This window comes from Diabrotica undecimpunctata, chromosome 4 (assembly GCF_040954645.1).
Source record: "Diabrotica undecimpunctata isolate CICGRU chromosome 4, icDiaUnde3, whole genome shotgun sequence".
Classification (NCBI taxonomy): domain Eukaryota; kingdom Metazoa; phylum Arthropoda; class Insecta; order Coleoptera; family Chrysomelidae; genus Diabrotica; species Diabrotica undecimpunctata.
In genome coordinates this window covers 8755375-8771261 of record NC_092806.1, presented here as the reverse complement: position 1 = coordinate 8771261, position 15887 = coordinate 8755375, and the positions used below count along the sequence as shown (strand labels likewise).

The 15887-nt window shown below is 34.1% G+C and overlaps 1 protein-coding gene across 3 annotated transcripts in view; it reads right to left on the bottom strand.

The window, feature by feature from the left end:
- Positions 1–5113: 5113 nt before the first annotated feature.
- The window catches only part of LOC140439119 (uncharacterized), a 43373-nt gene continuing 32599 nt past the window's right edge, over positions 5114–15887 (bottom strand). For 2 of the 3 annotated variants that reach the window (XM_072528817.1, XM_072528818.1), the window contains exons 8-11: positions 15673–15862; positions 15102–15280; positions 13301–13562; positions 10138–12601 (exon numbers count right to left, since the gene is read on the bottom strand). In XM_072528817.1, coding sequence (XP_072384918.1) covers positions 12288–12601; positions 13301–13562; positions 15102–15280; positions 15673–15862 — 945 coding nt within the window. In that variant the 3' untranslated portion in view covers positions 10138–12287. Of the gene's footprint in view, positions 5551–10137; positions 12602–13300; positions 13563–15101; positions 15281–15672; positions 15863–15887 lie in introns of those variants that run through there. The other variant, XM_072528819.1, reaches the window with a different exon arrangement.

The following is a 15887-nucleotide window of genomic DNA, read 5'->3' as shown; positions in this document are numbered from 1 at the left end:
ATTAAAATTAAATTGCCAAGGTAAGAGTTGACAACCAGAACACCCGAGATACGAATAACAAGGTTTTTTTCTTTGGCTATTTTCTTAATAATATTTATGAGCCGGTCTTGAAATAAGACTTCAACTTACACTTCTTCTTGTTAAGGTGCCTTCTCCATTACTGAAGGTTGGCTATAACTACAGCAAATTGCTCTCTATCCTGAGCTGTTCTTAGTATCGAATGTGTGTCCATTCGTGTCCAGTCTCTTACATTCTTCAACCAAGAGCCTTTTTTTTCTTCCTGGACCTCTTCTTCCTTCCACTTTCCCTTCCATTATAAGTCGTAGGAAGTTCTTTTTAGCACCTCGTTTTTGGTCACGTGCTCTGTCCAAAAGATCTTCAACATCTTTCGAAAAACCCACATCTCAAAGGCTTCTATACGCCTCATACTTGTAATTCAGAGAGTCCATGTTTCCAATCCGTATAGCAATATGGAGTAAATAAACGTTTTTACAAATTGGTATCGGATATCCAGCGATAACGTAGAGTTTATTAGTAATTTTTTCATTCGTTGAAATGCGGACCTAGCATATTCTATACGAGCATGTATTTCGACCTCGTGGTCAAGATCGTTTGTTATCCAGCAACCAAGATACTGGAATCTTTGTACTGGTTCTATATGTTTGTTATAGATACAAATATTAATGTCGACATTTGGTGCACGTGTAACAGCCATTACTTTTATTTATTTTTTGTGTTTATATTTACAACTCACACTAAAAAACAAAAAGATCGTATTTGATTACCAGTTTGGTTTCCGTTGCGAACCTAGTACTATCCAACAAGTACTTAGAATTGTAAAACAAATTGACTACGATCTAGAAAATAGACGATATTGTTCCCCAGACTTTTTGGATACAAGTTTGGCTTTTAATAAGGTCTGGCACACTAACTGACTCTTTAAAATCAAAAAGCATCTACCATCTAAATTCTATGGCGTGCTGGAATCTAATTAATTAACATATAGTTCCTAGTTAGACACCTGACTTGTACCCAGTCGAATCAGGTGTACCCCAGGGCAGTGTTCTTGGACCTGTGCTTTACCTGATATACACCATAGATTTTCCAGCAACACATTCAACGACAGTCGGTACATTTGAGGATGATATTGTATTATTAGCATCACATAATTCAGATTTTCAGCTACGAAAACCCTACAAAATTGTCTCAACGAGATGCAACAAGCAACACACTCAACGACAGTCGGTACATTCGCGGATGATACTGTAATATTAGCATCACATTAAAATTCAGATTCTGCTACGAAAAACCTGCAAACTTGTCTCAACAAGATCCAACTTTGGCTGACCAAATGGAACAAGAAAGCAAATGTTCGAAGCCAAATCCAAACAAGTTACTTTCACAATAAAAAGGGTGCTCAACAGTCACAATGAATGGTATAAAGCTTCAATAAACGTACCTTGGTATTTGGGATCATAACTGCACCAACTATACTAGCTGCTTGGCAAAAAGTCAAAACTAAAAATAGAAAATAAACTACTAATCTACAAATCAATTCTAAAGCCGGGATTGACATATGGAATATAAGTCTGGAGCACAGTATATTGCTTTAAAAAGAATTCTTTAGGTGTAGTAGTAGCAGTGGAGGTGTAGTAGTAGAATTCTGGGATGCTGCTAGTAACTCAAACCTTAAACTCCTCCAAAGATTTCAAAATAATATCCTGCACATAATAACAGATAGAGAGACTTGAAAATATCATCCGTAAAAGCAGAAACATTGGTTACATATGTTACAAGGATAAACATAAAACCAGTGATTGTGGTATGTGCTAGTGCGTAAGTTACAGCAAACCACAGTAGAAGTGCGTCGCCTAAAACGATTCAAACCAACGGACTTGAGTAAGATAATATGAGTGAGATTTAGTTAGATAATAATATGTTCAATAATAGTATAGTAAACAAATGAAAATCGGACTAACTTCCGAGTTCGTACGAAGAGTAAGAAAACTAAATTGGTCATATATCAATAGTAAAAATTTGTTTGAGGCATTAAAACGTAAGCTTGTTCCGCTCTGAGCTACTCATTTGATATTACAAAGGGGTCAAAAACGGATATGGAGAGTCTTCATTATTATCATTTGGCACTACAACTCTATGTGAGTCTTGGCCGCGTTTACTATTTCTCTTCATTGTTGTCTTGAGTAGCTATTTCCCATTGCTGTATTCCCATTTTGCGTAGATCACTGGCTACTGCGTCCTTCCATCTCTTTCTTGGACGTCCAACTGACCTTCTGCCATCGGGCCTTTCCCAGAATGTCGCGTTCAGGAGTCTTTTGTCACTCGATCGTAGTACGTGGCCCGCCCATCTTATTCGGTTTGCTTTAATGTAGCGTACTATGTTTTCATCTCCATATACTGTCTGGAGTTCATCATTGTGTCTTCTTCTCCATTCTCCTGTTGTCTCTTCTCTGCAAGGCCCATAGATAGTCCGCAGTATCTTTGTTTCCAGTACCAGTAATTTTGTCTCATGTCTCGCTTCCATAGGTTATTGTGGGGCGAATTATTGTCTTGTACACTCTTATTTTTGCTGGTATTGAGAGTATGTTTGATTTAAGTACGGTCATTAATGAGTAATATGCCCTGTTTCCTGGAATGATCCTGGCTGCCACGTCCTTTTCATATTTATTTTCAGATGTTATGATCGCTCCCAGGTACTTGAATTCTTTGAAGACTTCAAAGTTATATTCATTGATTGTTACGTTTTGTCTAACCCTTGGTCTTGGGTTCGTCTTAACCAGCATGTACTTGGTCTTGTCCTCGTTGACCTTCAGACCAACTTCCTTGGTTCCGTTTTCGAATAGGGTGAAAACTTCTTTTGCATCTCTGGTGGATTGTGCAATTGTGTCCACGTCATCCGCAAACGCCAATGGTATTTTTGTATAGATCTCCTTGTCTAAGCCCGGTGTCAATGAGGAATTCCTCCGACGTGGTGCTGCCAATTCTGATCCGTGCGGAAGCGTTTTCTCTGCTCACCTGTGCTAATCGTACCAGCTTTCCAGGTACTCCCATTTCTACCATAGTCTTCCACAATGCTTCTCTGCTAACAGAATCCTAAGCTTGTTTAAAGTCCACGAAGATTTTGTGTACATCGCGGTTGAATTCCCAGTTTTTTTTCAACACCTGGCGTAGGACGAATATCTGGTCTATGGTCGACCTTCCCGGTCTGAATCCGCTTTGGTAATCGTCTATTATTTCCTCTGCATATGGAGTTAGCCTTCTAGACAGTATTACGGATATAATTTTGTACGTTGCGCAAAAACACCATCTACGCAGTGCAGTAAAGAGAACAACATTACCGATATATCAAGGTGAAAGAGGACTTATAGACATAGATGAGCAACTGGATAAACAAGTTGCTAATTTAAGAACTTATTTTCAGGTGCAGGATGAGCTTGCAACGCCGCTTAAACTGAGGGAACAAGAAATGCGCACAAACCACCTAAATAAGAAAGAAAAAATGCGAACCTAGATGAGTAAACCTCTGCATGGGCGACATCTCAATGAGATCAGCCAAGAATATGTCGACAATACAGCGTCGAATTATTGGTTGACATCAGGAAAGAAGTTTCCCGAAACTGAGAGTTTTCCTACTTGCCATTCAGGATCAGGTTATTCCAACTAAAAATTACCTAAAATTAATTATTAAAGATCCTCAAGTACAAAATGACAAATGCCGATATAGATTTCAAGCCCAAGAAATCACCCAACATCTTACCGGGGGCTGCTAAGCGTTTGTCGGTGCTGATTATAAAGAACGCCATGACTTAGTAGTAAATATTATCCACCAAGAACTAGATGACAAACTGGGACTTCTTAAAAACCGATCCTCATCCTTACTATCAATACGTCCCTGACAGAATGCTTGAAAATGACAACTCTAAGTTATACTGGGACCGCACTGTGCTCACAGACCAACCAGTGGCGCATAATAGACCGGATCTTATACTAGTTATAAATAAACTATATATCAATATAGATAAATACAATAAAAAGATCGCCAAGTACAGCGATTTAGAAATACAAATCAGGAGACAATGGAGAATGGAAAGTACCCAGACAGTAACTATTATTCTTCTCTAAAATTTTTGGGAGATACTCCAGCATACCAAGTCACCTAGGCCTCGATAATACGGAAAGAGTCCCACCAGAGCTCAATCCTTTTGATACCCCAGGTATCTGGGATGAGTGAATGTTACCCTTAGGAACATAGGAAGTTTGAGCCGTATGGCTAAATATGGGTATAGTAAACTAATATTAAATGTATTTTGTTTCTAAAATTCCTACATATCCTTAACAATATTCGTCAAAAAACTGTACTTAATTGGAGACAAAAAAAAATAAATGTACGTACTCAAATGAAATCATTAACATTTATAAATAATTTACAAATATTAGTTTTTGTTTAAGAGGACACTGATGGATTTTCCAATGGAACTGATTGCAAGCAAACAAATATTTTCATTGACGCAATAACTCCACTTTGACGGTGTAGGTTTACAAATATATTCGCCCGTATTTGCGAATATGTCAAGTTTTACTTCATTTCAATTAGTGAAATGCGATGCTAGTTAAATTTAGAATCTATTGAAAGGATTGTCGGGATATGCCCTTGTCTTCATAAGTGTGAATCGATTTTTTGGATTTTTTTTGTAAATTTATTATATTTTGGTTAGAATATAATAAAAGTTTTAGAAAAAGCATGAATTTAGGCAATATCATTTTAGATCAATCAGAATGCGATTGTAATATGATGGATATAGGAAATTCTGAGCATGCGGCGGTAGCACCACATTTCGAAGGCTTCTAATCATTTGGATGTTGCCTCCGTCAAGGTCCAAGCTTCGACTCCATATAAAAGGGTAGAAAATCAAGACGCATTATGTACATATTATGTACGCCATACTTTAAATAGGAGTAGGATCATGGGAAAAAGGTGGTCAATGGAACTATCATCAGTATAACTTAATGGTGTTTGCTATGTGAAAAATTAAAGAAATTACTTTATATTTGGTTGGGAAAACATAAAGTACGAAATATATTAAAAATAGATCAATTTCAAACAAGAGCATTTATTTACATATTTTTTAGACAAAATATAAATAGTTAATATCACATTTTATATCACTTTCAAGCTTTATGCTCAATCTTACTCCTAAAATAAAAAACACTTAACAAATATGGTAACTAATATAAGCTATTTGGACAAATCCTAATGTGAAAAGTTAAAATTTTTGTTCTTCATTTTGTTATTTTCATTGACGATGTTGATCAACACACAAATGACTAAACAACCTGACGATCCTATTTTCCTGGTGCTTAATGATAAATATTTTTTTTTTGCTTCAAAATTAGTCCAAGAAAGTTAAAATCCTAATTACAGCTGCCACCCTTTTCTCTTTCCTGCCATCTCTTTTAATCTGTACAAGGATTTTTCTATATTGGCTAGTTCTAACAACTGGTCCTCCACGTCGTTACTATTCTTTAGGTCTTCTAAAAGTTAATACAACAATATTTTAAATTTTAGTACTAGAACAGTGATAAAATAAAACATAGAGCACAAAGTAATAAGCAATAAGCTAAGATATACAAAAGCAAAGATATGTGTGTTAAAAAGCAGCAACAATGTGAGGTTAATGTTAATAAATAATTTTTTTATTAGTGTTTAGAAAAATAACATAAAAAAATTGCATACAAAAAGTTTAAAAATTTTTTGATATTTTTCGCATGAAAGGTTTAAACTCTGTGAACTGTTTTTTCCTTCATTCCAGAGATTAGGCATATTCTGGCATCAAAGTATGCTGCATCTTTTCATGGGGTGTCCCAACACTTCTTAATTTCTCCTATTCTCCGTGATTTTTCTCCCCTATTCTATTTATATGTTGTTTCCATTGTGTTTTGTGTTTCTTTTTTATTTTCATATTCAACGAATACTTCTACAGTACTTTTCTTACGTCTTCATCTGTTTATTTCTCGTCTGTCTAGCAAGTCTGGTAAGGCCTTTCACTCTTCTGAGAAATCTCATTTCGCTAGCTGTATTCTTGAATTCTCTTTTTGCATCATTCCCCAACTTTCACATCCATATAACAGAGTAAATATGGCCATTAGTTTTATCATTGTGGAGTTATTAGCTTGTCCTTCAATGGTCTTTGAACTGTTGCGGATATATACAGAAATCTGTGAAGTTTGTGATTAATCTTTCTCGAAACTTTCTCTCGGAAACTCTAGACAATGGAAATGATTTACTTGTTCTAGTGAATGATCGTCAATTTGGATCTGATAAATGCTTCTCCTTCCTTTTTTTGAGTTTTTAAAAAAAAATTATTTAAAAAAATTAGTCAAAAAAATGAATTTTATTAAATTATACATAAATTAGAATAGCAACAAATAGACAACAAGTACAGTATGTCACAAAATTATACATTAAATAAAAAAGCTATTCATTAATGAAGAAAATTAAACTTACTTGCTTATAAAAACTTTTTAATCAGAATCGTTGTTTTTCTGACTAAAGATATTTTCTTCTGACGATACTATCCTGTATGTTGTATTGAAAATATTTGTTTAAATTATTCAAAAAACATTCTTGTGAGTCAGTCCTTTAAGAGGAGACGAAGAAATACTTTTAAGAAATTAAAAAGTGTGCTGTAGTTAACAACTATAGTAATATACTTAGTGCCAAAGTACAAGTAGATTTTCACACAGAAAAGTTCTCTTCCAAACAGTTCTATATTTTCTCATAGCTAGCACCGCCCCATACTCAGTTAAATAAGCACTACTTTACCTATACTCAAATAATAAATCCTTTCCTGTTTAAGATTAAACTTGCAAAATGCCAACTGCACCAAAATTCTTAGAAAAATGTCCATGGTGGATTTCGCCAGAGAGGTTTTTCGGCGCTCTGGTAAACACAGCCAAAAAGCATATCCTCAAGTGATCATGAAAAGAATATATCCCCGAATAGAGTGATACTTACGACATCTCCATCGGAAGTTCCTTAAGAATGGGAATTAGAAGATTACCGATCAACTAATTACCTCTATTGACAATGTTTGTGAAGAGAATGGAGATAATTCTACTATTCAAAAAAGGAGATTAAAAACAACCAGAAAACTACAGAGGTATAAACTTGTTTAGCAGATGAACAATAGGATTCTTGTAGTAGAAGATAATGTACAGATACAATATTCGTTATAAAGCAAATTACTGAGAAATCACTAGAGGATAATAGACCAGCATTTCTGTGTCTGATTGACCTAAAGAAGGCGTTTGACAAAGTAAGACTTAAATATGTAATCCATCTTCTGTTTAATAGAGAAACTCCCCTCAATATTATAAAAACTGTCTAAGACATCTACCAAAACAACAAAATGGAAGTTAGATTAGATGGACAACTTACAGAACCTATAGAAATAAGAAGCGACATAAGACAAGGGGAGTCATTGAGGCCCATGCTCTTCAATTTAATCATGGATGAAATCATAAAAAGCGTTAACAAAGAAAGAGGATACAGATTAGGAAACTAAGAAATAAAAATACTCTGTTACGCAGACGACGCAATATTGATCTCCCAAAATGAAAATAGTCTGCGAAGACTGGTCCACAGATTTAACATAAGAGCAGAGCAAAAGAATTTAATATGACAATCTTATCTCAGAAAACTAAAATAATAGTAGTTAGCAAAGAGTCAACCAGATGTAAAACAGAAATTGATGGCATCAGTAATGTCAGAATCAGTAAAATCAGAACAAGTAATGGAAATAAAATATCTGGGAATCACACTGTCCAACTATGGAGACCTGGACAAAGAAGTAAGAGATCAAGTACAAAAAGCAAATAGACTGGCAGGATGCCTTAATAACACTATATGGCGAAGCAGACACATTAACACTGTAATAATTATAATTGGAATTTATAAAGCCAGTGTAAGACCAATAATGACATATGCCTTAGAAACAAGACCCGACATAACCACAACGCAAAGGCTATTGGAAACAGCAGAGATAAGAGTAGTGAGAAGAATAACAGAAAATACTCTAAGAGATCGAAAGAGAAGTGAAGACATTAGAAAACAATGTAAGGTACAGTGTAGAAATGAATGGACACAAAATAGAAAATAAGAATGGAATAATCACATAGGCAGAATAAAGGAGACCCGTGTGGTCAAAATAGCAAGAGATAAGTCATTAATCGGCGAAAGAAGTATCGGACGACCGCGCAAAAGATGGAGTGACAACCTTCCATAGAGGTATTAATCCGCCAATGAACAAGCAGAATTGCTTATAAAGAGAAAGAAGAAAAAGAAAAAGACAATGTTTGTACAAAAGAGGTGTGAAATTGTCAAATCTCTGAACCTCAAAATATCTAGAGATTCTCTCCACACTTGAAGTCACCAATAAAACTGAAAGTCTTAGAACGACTATTCCACCAGTTACATTAGCCTCACACATTGTCTCATCGTCTGGGCAACAAAAACACCACGAGCACACGACCAAGAGCAAGAAAGAACTGAAGTCTCTTACAAGACCTAAAATGGAATAATCCTCACAATTAACAAATTAAAAGTAAAATATATCCATCACGATCGGAGACCTAAAAAAACCACATGCTTTTGACGTCATTATTCCATAGTTAATGATAGACTGTGAAAAATATACAAAACTATGGCTGGCTCCTCCGATATCTTTAAAAAACTTGGATCGTTCATAAAATGAAAAATTTGTCGACCTTTTATCCTAATACCTATTTTATATAAGCTTCTTGGAAGAGTCCTATATACATATTCAAAAGAATCACCATAAAATAAAAAAGATTTCGTCCGTATTGCAGAACTTCTAACAATATACATTGCAGTTTAGTTTCACATAAATTTACAAAAAACTTTCATGGTATTCATAGATTAATTGACGGAATATGACACACTCTGGAGATCCTAGAACCTATCTAGAAGCTTCTGTACAAAGTTCCGTGTGTAAGAACCGTTTTTCTTATAGATAACCTCTCGAACACAACGCTCCAAGTGATTACAAAAAATTCCAAAAGTTTAGTGAAGAACTTATGTAATAAGCTTCCCCAGTACTCTTGCAGTGTTGCCTCTGACTTATTTTAGCCGGAATATTGAGGATACTCCCAGCATAAAATCTAAGACGTTAAGATATGCAGATGACAGGGCAACAGCGACCCAACAGCAAAAGTCTCACAGCTGATCTAAAAAGACTTAGAAGCTACCTTCTAAAACGTAGACTGCTGTTACATGTTAACAAGACAGAAGCATGAGATTTCCTTGTGGATAACAATGTCGCAGGAAAAGAACTGTATGTATTCGAAGACCGATGCGTTTCCCACATAGATTTCCAAAGTTTCTGGGTATCACATTATGCAGAACTTTGACATTCCAAGAACATCTAATGTCTAACAAAGCTTGATGCTAAAATTGGAATTCAAAACAATTTTTTTCTATGTGGCACTAATATGACAGCTGAGACATGTTCTTAAGACTAAAGTACTTTAACTGCCAGTGCATGAAGACCTGAGTGCCGTTGAGAGGCAAAAACTAAAATCCAGATATCCACCCCTAGTAACAACCTTGCCACTATCCAGATAAAGTTCCATGTCACTTTCTGGCAGGCGGAATAGTTGCAAAAATCATCTCCATAGTTCACAATCTACCATTTATTGCACAAAGACCATTTGTCTTTTGTGTCCATCAATAGACATGTCTTAACAGAGTTGGCACAAACAATGGCAAATATACAGACTTGCAGTAAATTCATGGTACCAAATGACTTATTATTATCGCGATTAATTTTTGGTGTCTGAAGCAGAGGCTGTTATTCGTTCATTTGCAACTCATTTTTCTTACCTACCTCAATCATCATGAAACAAAAGACTTGAACATTTATTGAAGCCCAAGTGAAGATACACGTCTTCTTTGTAAGTATTTTGAAGAATAATAAATCTCTTTTCGGTGATAAAAAATTGTTTTTACTTGAGTATTACTTGGGTACGAATTAAAGTACCATGGTTTCATTTTGTTCCATATTATTCTTTTATTCTTTTAAATAAAATAATAATTACATATAATCTTAAGAAATTAGTTTATTTCTAACATTTTTATATCAACACTTATAATCATAATTATCACACTCATATCACTTGGTGATTACTAAGAGCACGTCACCTAAATTAAGTATTTTCTATTATAGGAACATAAAAAATCACTCCTAAGTTTGTACTAAGTTTAAAATACATTTTAAATGAGAAAGTCTTTGATAAATAAAAATCAAGAATATAGTAAATTTTGGTACAAAAATTTTCGTAGCCAATTTCGTAAGTATGTCAAACTTTTATTAAGACAATTAATTGTCAAAATATTTATCTGGCCATTTTGGTGTTATTTTTCAATATTTTTGTTTGTGATTACTATAATGTTTTATTTTTGTATCAAAATTTGCACATACAACCTTCTAAATACTCGTCTTAGTTTGGTTTTTTAAAAGATCATCAAAGGAAAAAGTTTTCTAAAAGATCGCTCTATAAAACACTGCAAAATCAGAAATATTTAATAATGACACGAAGTCGTATTCGAACCTCCATATCTAAAACATATTTCTATACTTGCTTAAAACAATAACTGTCATTATCGAATTCCCGTTAAAACCTAATCATCTCTTAATGAATATTTTCAGTGATACGAACTTAATTGTAATATGATACGAAACGAGTCTTTACTGTTCACAAAAACAATAAAGTAAAGCATTGTGAGGAGCCAAATCTATACAACTGCAGCCTGACCCAAATCAATCACAACAAATAAGCTTAACAGAATAAGCACTTCTAGTTAATCAACATAAGAGAAGATGTTGATTAACCATTCATTGATCAAGCATCCTAATACCTCTCTTTAAAAAGGGAAACCAATCGGACCCTTTTGAATCGGACCCTGACCCCAATCGGACCAAAATTTGAAAATTTGTGAAAATTTGTAAAAACAACCATAATACTAACGAAATCTTGACAGTAGAAGGCCAGCAGATCGAAAGAAAAAAAAAGTACACTTACCTAGGAACACTTATAAGAGAAAATAATGACTACACTGCAGAAATCAAAGTCAGAATCGAAAAAGCACGTTCTAATTTTATAAAAATGAAAAAGGTCCTATGTGGCAAAGATTTAACATTAGCTCTTAAAGTACGCCTAACAAAATGTAACGTATACAGTGTACTATACTATGGAGTGGAATCATGGACATTAAATCTAGACACAATGAGACGACTTAACGCCTTTGAAATGTGGACCTATAGAAGAATTATGAGGGTTTCCTGGGTAGATAGAGTTACGAACAATGAAGTACTGAGAAGAATAGGTAAAGAGAAGGAAGTTGAACTAACAAAGAAAGAAAGCTACAGTATCTCGGACATGTGATGCGGGGCGAGAAGTATGGCATCCTGCGACTCCTAATGCAAGGAAAGATAGATGGCAGAAGAAGTATCGGAAGAAGACGAATTTCATGGCTTAAGAACCTGAGAGAATGGTGGATGCAGCTCAAAACAAATTTTTAGAGCTACTGCCTCAAAAATTAAAATAGCTATGATGATTGCCAACCTCCGTAGCGGAAATGGTACCTGAAGAAGAAGAAAAATCGGACCCGGAAAATTACAGAGTAATTAGTTTATTAAATACAACACTAAAATTAACAAACAAAGTGATAACAAATAAATTTAATGAAATTATAACACTAGCAGAAGAACAACAAGGTTTCAGGTCGGGAAGACCATGCACCGACTCTATGTTTATAATGAGGCAAGTGCAAGAGAAATCATTAGAATACAACAAACCGGCATATCTATGTTTCCCGAACCTTCTATCTGATCTATATATATATATATATATATATATATATATATATATATATATATATATATATATATATATATATATATACTAATATTAGTAATATTTGTATTTTGAGAACGATTTCCGAAGTGGAAATTGAAACGTCAATAAACTTACTTTAACCTTTAATTGTGGCTTATTCCCATTTAAATATTAATTACTTTAAAATTAATTTAAAATTTAAAATTAATTACCACAAGAAAATAGCTTCAGAACAATATTATCAATTAATGTTTTAGCAGCTTTGAAATGCTCCTTTAATAAACCAAACCAATTAAGTTTTGAATAAAAGATGCCATGTTAAAGAACTTAAATTAATACATTTCGAAACTCTACTAAAAGTTCATGAATGCACTAAATGAGCTATAGATATTAGGAAACCCATTCACCATCGCCTGTATCCTAGGCACCACCACCGCAAAGAAGTATCCTATGATCGCATTCGAAAAAAAGCCAGTAGGCAATAAAGCACTAAACGCACCTGCACTTTTGTAAGTAATTTCTTTGACTAGAGGTTCTGGTAGGTAATTTCCGCATTTGGGGAAATTTTCTGGAACCGGTAACATGTCGTCCTTTTCTCCCACTTGGACGATCATCGCCATCCCGATTTCGGAGTGGAATTCCAGGTGACAGTGGAGTATCCAGTAACCTATAAGCAATTCATTTACAATTTCAAAAAAACTATACCAAATGTATGTATTATAAATATATAACTTTTATGATTGTATCGCTAACTTTCTATTAAATGTACATGTGGACCATTATATCCGTACGGGTCAAATTTTAGCCAGATGCACGAGTTATAGACGCAGGCCATCTGATATGGGTTGACCTGCGGAGTGCTGATTTTGGATCTAGTCTCGGCGCCAGGGGGTTGAGTATGCACTTTTATTTGAATACCTTGTTGACAAGATACCGAGTGGACATAAAAGTGTATACTCAACCCCCCTCCTCTGGCGCCTAGAGTATTCTCAGGTTAATTGGACTTTATAAAATATTTAATTCGCATGTTTGTAATTGTAGTTTTTATTTCAACATTCCGTTTTATTAATATATTTAGATAGTCAGTCTGTTCATAAATTTCGTAGAAGAATCTTTAGTACTGTATTTTTTAATTTCACCTATCTTTACGGAGGTTCTTTAGAATTGTATAAATAAAATATTAATTTTAGCGCATCTTTGGATCTATTAATTCTGAACAAACTCAACAGCACAAATATAATGGTCAATGTGTGCTTTAAGTTTTTAAGATTTTTTAAACGGCTTTCAATTTGTAAAACAAAGAGTTAAATAAAGAATTATTAAGTAATGTTTGGCTTTCTCCTAACAAGATATTTTATACACCTACCTGGATTATCAGCCTTGAACCTCACGATTGTATACCCTCCGTCTGGGACAGTAACTGTATCCTTCGTTGGAGCGTTTACTAAATTCCTCTTAATCAGTCCATCAGCGTCTCTCTGCTGTACTTGTTCAACCGTCACATTTGTACCCATCCTTTCCATCGCAACTACTCTGAAAGCGTAACCATGTAGATGGATTGGATGATTAGCGTCATAAGCGAAACCTTCGTCAATAAATATCAATTCTGCCACGGCACCTAACGGGATCTGTAACAATATTTCGTTAAGCATTGTGTTAAAAACTAATTTAAATTTCTAAAGACCTATTGATAAATTTTGAACTAACCCTTCTAGTCTCCTCACCTAACCCCTCTATTTATAGGTATCTGCTTTTCTTTGTAGATTTTAATTATTGTGACTTTGTTATGTCTATATTATTTAATCAACTTTTAGCTGCTCACTGCTCTATGCTATCAAAAGCTTTTACAAAGTACATCAGTCAAAGATAAGTGCTACGAAAAGGTATATGCAATATTCGTTAACTTTTTTAACTAGAATTTTGAACTTTTAGTAAGAATAGTTCAAAATTTCGACTTATTTTCCACACCAGTCCGGCATCATCTTCACAGCAGTCACAAAAATTGTGTAAAAAAAAGAACTCTGGCCCTTTTCGTTTCTATAAACCAAAAAGTATCCGAGAATTCCCTGGGATCGAGGTCACAAAAATTGTGGAAAAAACTTTCCGTTTCTATAAACCAAGAATTATCCGAGAGGTCACAGAGATCGAAAAACGTTCTAATAGTTTTTATAAAAGAGATGACGGTACCCGATTGTTATCAACATGGTGACCCCTCCTTAATCGGAATAAAATACCGTCCTCTTCGTCCATCAATCCAGCTCCCGCCCTCAAGAAACTTCACTCCACCTCCTACTGAAAAGCCAAGTCAGTGAACCACGTCATTATCGATCCATCATTGCCGCTCCCCCATATTTCAACAATTCTTTTGGTATCACATCTTTATCTGCAGCTTTTTCTATTCTTTAGTTTTTTTTGTACTTCATTCTTGCTTATGTGAACTTCTGTTTACGATAATTTTTGGTGTTAGTGATCCCAACGTCATTTGTTATTCGTTTGTATATAATTTCTTTACATATCAATGTATGCATTATTTTCTATGTGTTTCGGGACTATTAATTCTTTCACCTCAACTTTTTGATCTCTTATAAATCGCCAAATTTCTTTTGTAAATCATAAAAATCGTACTTCAGTCGTAAATGTGGATAAAAAAATTAAAATACCAGGAAATAAACAGATCAATAGAAGGGCGTAAAACAAAATAGTAAAATTATTTCTAGACAAATCACTAATAGGACAAAAAAAATTGGTCGACCTAAAAACAATGATGTTAATATTTAAAAAATTCCGACAATGAACATTTGCTTTTCCATTGAAAAATAATGAAGAAGACGAAGATATAACTATAAGAATAGGACAATAGAGAGAACAGTAGAACAGGTAAGTCAGTACATGACTATAGGAAGAAACAGAGAAGAATGAAAGAAATCAAAGGAAAATGATGTCCAATAGTAGTGCGCAAATGGAACTGCTAGAGCAAGATATGATTGGCCTTGTTTAATTAATATTTTGTTTTTAAAAAATGACAAGCACTGCTGAAAGACTTTCTGATTTAATCAAGGCTTATTGTTGGAGAAAGAGTTTCCAAAATAATGAGAGACTAATAATGTACTGAGATTTTTAGAGAACTGTTTAACACAGAGACATATTTGACCATTTCATTAGCTCACCTTAATTCCATGGGGGCACTGGCAATGCGTCTCGGAGCAGTTCTGTTCCTTCATCGTTTCCTTATTACAGAAAAGGTCGTCTGTAATTTCATCCCTCTGGGATAATAGTGGGAACGTCGGCATGGTCATAGAAATGTGATTGAGTTGCGGGGTTAAAACTCTTTGCTTTAGGTTATTAACTGAAAATAAAAGAGTGGTTTTAAAAATAAATAGAGACCAACAAGGGGGCTATCAAAAATACAAAATTTTGATGAAAACAATGATAAAAAGTAATACAACGAAACAGAAATGATAACTCTTTCACCAAAACACTTATTTCACTAAAATAACAGTGATTTATTTCTGTTTTCCAGCAAAATTATATATATTTTAAACAATTACAATATATTTGTTTTGTGTAGTTTTCTAGCTACTATTCTACTAGTAGATTCTAGATAAATTATCATTTTTTAGTGTCGTTTTATAATTTTTCATTATTTTCTGTTTTTTGATCCATTTTATCAATTTTGTTTCCACTTTATTAATGTAGTCTCACTTACAATAATTTTAGCGACTATGGTGTTGCACTTACCTGCATAAAATCCGTAATGAGGTGGTCTATGAAACTCCTGGTTACTTATTTTGTAGAAGTCATAAGCTATATAGTACTGGAAATCAGGCTTTTCTTTTAATGATTCATCCCACGGCTTAAGGGACTCCATCTGCGGTATTACTATAACTGAGTCGTTCTCTTCTACACCTTTGTTAAGTGGATTTATTTGCTAAAAATTAATAAAATTTACATAT